General features: G+C 39.2%; 1 protein-coding gene across 1 annotated transcript; it reads left to right on the plus strand.

Moving 5' to 3' along the window:
- Positions 1 to 221: 221 nt before the first annotated feature.
- LOC127305509 (poly [ADP-ribose] polymerase 2-A) lies at positions 222 to 5,375 on the plus strand. The gene is made up of 16 exons (XM_051335980.2): positions 222 to 349; positions 424 to 505; positions 814 to 1,034; positions 1,143 to 1,269; positions 1,501 to 1,556; positions 2,286 to 2,359; positions 2,658 to 2,704; positions 2,771 to 2,820; positions 3,315 to 3,377; positions 3,455 to 3,535; positions 3,826 to 3,936; positions 4,021 to 4,096; positions 4,279 to 4,424; positions 4,564 to 4,637; positions 4,842 to 4,947; positions 5,044 to 5,375. Exons 1-16 carry the CDS (start codon positions 248 to 250, stop codon positions 5,137 to 5,139), a joined length of 1,512 nt encoding a protein of 503 aa, XP_051191940.1. The 5' UTR covers positions 222 to 247; the 3' UTR covers positions 5,140 to 5,375.
- Positions 5,376 to 5,715: the final 340 nt, after the last annotated feature.

A 5,715-nucleotide genomic window follows, 5' to 3' on the forward strand; every position in this document is an offset into this window, starting at 1 on the left:
CCTCGCCGTGCCGGCACGGTGGCTCGCCGCCAGACCGAGCAGGAAGAAGAAGGATGCTGCAGCCATGCCACCGTCGACACCTCGCGCCGGGGCGGCAGCAAAAGGTTTCGCCTGTTCATTAGTTTTTTCTACAGCATGTACGTACGTAGCTCTTGTTTCGGCCTTCGCGCGCATGGTTAACTGAAACTTCGCAGCTGGTGCAGGTGGCGGCGACGGCAAGGCCCAGGACGCGGCAGCAGCGGCGGTGATGAAGGATGCCAAGATAGTCACGGCCACCAAGAAGGGCGCCGCGGTGCTGGACCCGCACATCCCCGACGACATGAAGAAGTCATGGCACGTCCTGCAAGCGGTACGTGCGTTGCCTTAGAGTTTCTTTCCACCCGTGCGCGCGACATCAAGGGCTCCTGTGTTATTTGACTGCAGGGCGATGAGATCTACGACGCCACCTTGAACCAGACCAACGTTGGAGCCAACAACAACAAGTTCTTCATCATCCAAGCTCTAGGTAAATTATTGTCCTCCTCCTGCAAGCCACCTAAGAGAAGAACCTGGATAGATAACCGCTTGCTCATCTCACTGAGGAGATTACAGACTTAGTTAATGATAATAGACATTTACCTTTGTAAAAGTGGAGTGTTCGCAAAACAGGGTAAATCACTGGCTCGCGGATTATGGGAGGACAGAGGCCAGGCGAGAACTACCATTTGTCTTTATTCATGACTTTCTTATAATCCATGTTGCTTAATTAATCTAAGAGTGATTAGGAATATTATTACCGTATAAAAAACCCGAAGTGCTGCGTGTTTATCGTAGAGTCTGATGTCGGTAAAAGCTTCATGGTGTACTGGAGATACGGGAGAGTGGGCTCCCGAGGTCGGACGGAGCTAATGGGTCCCATGCAACGGCACGAAGCCATTAACCTATTCCAATTTAAGTTTGAGGACAAGACTAATAACCAGTGGGTCAGTCGCCATAGCTTCAGGTGTCATGCAAAGAAGTACACTTGGCTTGAGATGGACTACGGCAAGGAAGGAGTAAGATCAATCTGCCTCAAGTTTTCATTACTGACTATATAAGTTTACTAACTACATTATGGAAAAGAGGGATGCACTCTCAATGTTTCTTATTGTAATTTGTTTCAGGATAAGGCTCAGAAGAAAGAGCTTGTTGCTAATCAGATAAAGGAGACAAAGCTTGAAACTAGAACTGCGCAGTTCATATCCGTCATCTGCGATATTACCATGATGAAGCAGCAAATGATGGAAATTGGTAAGTTGGTTATTGTCATTTTTCTTTGAATGATTTGGGCATCTAAACCCTTTAGAAAAAATCATTTGGAAAACAAAAGACATGCCCAAAAAAAAACTCACACATAGAGATGTTTGGAGTGCTTTCTGAACCTGCAATTTGTGTGTGTTTGTTTTCTTCCGCAGATTCCCATTGATTATCATGTAGCATTTGCTTTTACTAATTCCTCCATCTTCCCTAACCCATTATTAGGTTATAATGCTGATAAACTTCCTCTTGGAAAGATAAGTCAATCTACAATAAGTAAGGTGAGCTCCTTTTGTGCTTCTGTCAAGGATTACCAATGCAGTGTGGATGCATGATTACTGGTTGAAGAACAATGTGCATATAAAAATCTATCAACTATTAACAAAATTACATCAGGTTGTATTTTTACCAAAGTTTTAAATAGCGCGTTATCTCTTTGCTATAGCATCACTGTAGCGGATTCATGGCGCTCCCGCTTGTTATGCACTTTTAGCGCTAAATACAATCTCCCACTAATAGCTCGCTAAATCGCACTATAACGCTAAATATGGATAAATATAACACTATTTCTCCTGCTAAGCAAATGTTTTCATATTAAAATTTAAAAGTTAGACCTAGTTATGTAATATGCATCATGATTTTTCAGTACAAGTTTGTATCATTGAAATTCTTGTCATATTTATAGATGATATGAAACTTTGATGGCTACTTTTTCCAGGAATTTTCTTATTTTTTAGAAAAAACACTAAATGGCTTAGCTCCGTTATACCTTCGCTATAGCTTCTTTTGGACCTAGAAAATGTTGCCTCTAAGAAGCATAGCCCGCTATTTTAAACTTTGATTTTTTACATACTTTCAAATAAGTCACTTAAATACACTATGCACTGGATAAATTTGTTGGATGTACGTTCAGTGTGGTATGTAGTAAGAGCTTAGATATTAGGATCTCGGTTTCTTATTCCATTTATCCTATCTTACTCCCTTTTGATAATGACCTTTCCTCTCCAAAGGGTTATGATGTTTTGAAGAGGATCTCTCATGCTATTTCGAGGGGTGACAAGATACATATTGAACAATTGACCGGGTAAGTGTAAGTCCAATTTTTTTTATATATTTCCTGCATACATTATATAGTAAATAATAAACAACCCGATCCTGGTTTGGTCATTGGAATTTCCATGACTGGTCATGGTTATGCTTGCGTAGACATAATATAGCAAAGAATTTTCTGGCAACATCAGCGTTATTTGTTCGTGAGCATTGACGAATAATGATAATTGGGCAATACATAATGGCAGCCACCGTTTGTACTACATCTGTACTTCTGACTTTTGAACTACATTTATCCTTACCGTGATATTCCTCTATTACTCTGGTTTCAGGGAATTCTACACCATCATTCCTCATGACTTCGGTTTCAAAAAGATGCGTAAGTTTTAAGCTTTCTTCTTAATCCACCCTGCAGTTAGGATATTCTGACAAACTTTTCTGACAGGTGAATTTATCATCGACACTCCTGAGAAGCTCAAAGCTAAGCTGGAAATGGTATTAGGCTACCATCTTTTGCTTCATTCCAGCATTGACCTGTTACAAAATCTTGTATTGCGATAAGAAATGCTGACCATTTTCAAGGATAATTTTGAACATTGATTATTCTGAAGAGATTAAGAGCCTGAGCCTCTTTTTGTCCTTTCTAATTAAAAAACATGTACATGTATTTCTTCATAAAGTTTGAAATGCATCCTAACTGAACATTCAGTTTTTCTCCTAGATCATTCAGATCCACATTCTCTGTACCAAGTCCACCTTGGTACAAGATGCATAGAAGCTTTTTGTGTTCTTTCTTTAGATGGTTGATTCATTTTGCCATTTAGGCTGATCCTTGAGTTCTAAGCTATGATAATTGATACTTGAAACTTGCAATCAAATGAAGTTTGTGTGCATCATTTCGATGCAGAGGTCAGGGTCATACTCCATGTCAGAAAAAAACTAAATCCACCTCCGTATCTAATGTTACCATTGGTCTTCCTTTGTCGAAGGTTGAAGCCCTTGGTGAGATTGAGATTGCGACCAAGCTTTTGGAAGATGACTCGACCGATCAGGTAAGACATTGGTAAGAGAAATATGGTGTACACACATGATATTACGGTTTTATAAGTTCTTCTGATTTGTGATCTAGGACGATCCATTGTATGCTCGATACAAGCAGCTTGGTTGTGACTTTACACCTCTGGAAGTTGACACGGAAGAATACTCAATGGTAATACTTCTACAAAGAATATATGTACACAATGTGGATGTTTCATGTTGGTTGCGGGTTTCTCTTAAACATGTTTTGTTGTAAATTAACTAAGTGGTAAAGAGTTGCTGACATGGAAAAGTGTCCTCTACGTACACAACATCAAATAATTGCTTTGGTGTTCAAGAATTGAAAAGTAGATTTAAACATTCTTTACTGTTCAAGAATTGATCTAGTGTTGCTGTCTTCTTAGAGGCACCTTTTCTAGAGCCTAGAGACTTCAACCATGTATGACCATTTCTACCGTCCAGATAAAAACATATTTGAAGAATACACATGGAAAAAATCACACGGATTATACCGTCGACATAGTGCAAATATTTAAGGTGACAAGACATGGTGAAACAGAGAGGTTCCAGAAGGTGAGTGGATCTGCCTAATCACCTATGTATAAAAACTCCTAACAAAACTTCTGCAATGAACTATAAATTTGAAATGCTTCACAGTTTATTGGCGCAGGAAATAGGATGCTTTTATGGCATGGTTCCCGGCTGACCAACTGGACTGGAATATTTTCTAAGGGTAATTCATGCTATCCATTGTTGTTGTTATGTTTTTATTTTTACATGCATAGAAGATAACTTCATCCGGCCTTCTTCATTTATGAAAACCTGCCATTTGATCTTCCTCGAGTTCTCAGGAGTATAAATATTACCTCTGTCAGTATGAAAGATAGTTTTAATTAACACTAATCTTTCTCCCAGGTTTGAGAATTGCTCCTCCTGAAGCACCTAATAATGGCTACATGTTTGGGAAAGGAGTTTACTTTGCTGATATGTTCTCCAAGAGTGCAAACTACTGCTGTTTTTCAGAAACATCTAATAAATCTGGAGTGTTGCTTCTGTGTGAGGTCTGTTTGTCATAGTCACCTCCAAGTTATTAGATGCTCATCACATACCTTTGCATGATCCTTTCTTAGTTTGGGTGTGTTTTTCTTCATTTATGATATTGTATCGATTTTTTGTTGAACTTATTTTGGGGTTTCTCAGGTTGCACTTGGCAGCATGAATGAGCTAATATATGGTGATGTCTGTGCTAATGATCTTCCCAAGGGAAAACTAAGGTCGGTTGCCAATGCAAGTCCTTTCTATATAATTCCTACACATACTTGCTAGCTCATTCAAAAGTAACCCTATCAACATATCAGTCTCTGATTTATTACTTTGATACGAGTAATAAATAAAACATGATATATTTGTTCACCGTGTAGTACTACTTGTTAACAACACAAAGAGTATGCACATCATTGAAAATCTATCTTGTGCAGCACGAAAGGACTCGGGAAGACGGCCCCGGACATGGCGAACTCCAAGATCACCGACGATGGTGTGGTTGTTCCGCTTGGGAAACCTAAAAAGGTATCTCCCGGAAAGGTATCTTTTAAGAAATCCAACCTGTAGCAGCGGTGCACATACGCAAGAAGCACTGTGACTTAACTATATGCACGGCCTTTGTCTCTGGTGTTGCAGGGTATTCTCAACTACAATGAGTACATAGTCTATGACGTGAACCAGATCAGGATGCGGTATGTTATCCATGTCTCCTTCAACTCAAAGAAAAATTAGACCATTCCTGCGAACATGGAGCAGTGCTAAGATCTTGACATCTTCTTCGTGGAATCCAATTTTCTGTCACACATTATTAGCAGCAGATGAATGTGGAGGAAATTGTAGTTTGGCTCTGGTATCATTCTGATCAGATGAATTGGGAAGTTCGTCTTATTTGCATAGAAACCATATCGGCATCCAATTCTACCGAAAGCATAGGCAATGAGAGGCAGATCCCTCATCTCGTTTGGTTAGTGAGAGGCAGAGCCCTCACTAATTAAATGGAGTGAAAAATGTCTTACCGACGCAGTTCCATCTAAAAAAAGGCCTAGATCCAAAACATTTACTTACAAAAATGGAGTATTTAGTTTGGGGGTGTTTAAGATACTATTTTCAATGTATATCGAGAAAAACAAGTGTTATCACATTGCACATTGGTAAGTATTTTTCCGATAGTGTTATTACAGAGATGCAAAAATCAATAGATTGCTTTATTGTAAGAATCTAGAAATCAACTTTATATGTAAACAAATAGATTATTCTAGAATGTACGAAGTTCAACTGTCAGATATTTATAGAATCCCATCTTATGAT

Source organism: Lolium perenne, chromosome 6, assembly GCF_019359855.2.
Source record: "Lolium perenne isolate Kyuss_39 chromosome 6, Kyuss_2.0, whole genome shotgun sequence".
NCBI classification, from domain to species: Eukaryota; Viridiplantae; Streptophyta; class Magnoliopsida; order Poales; family Poaceae; genus Lolium; species Lolium perenne.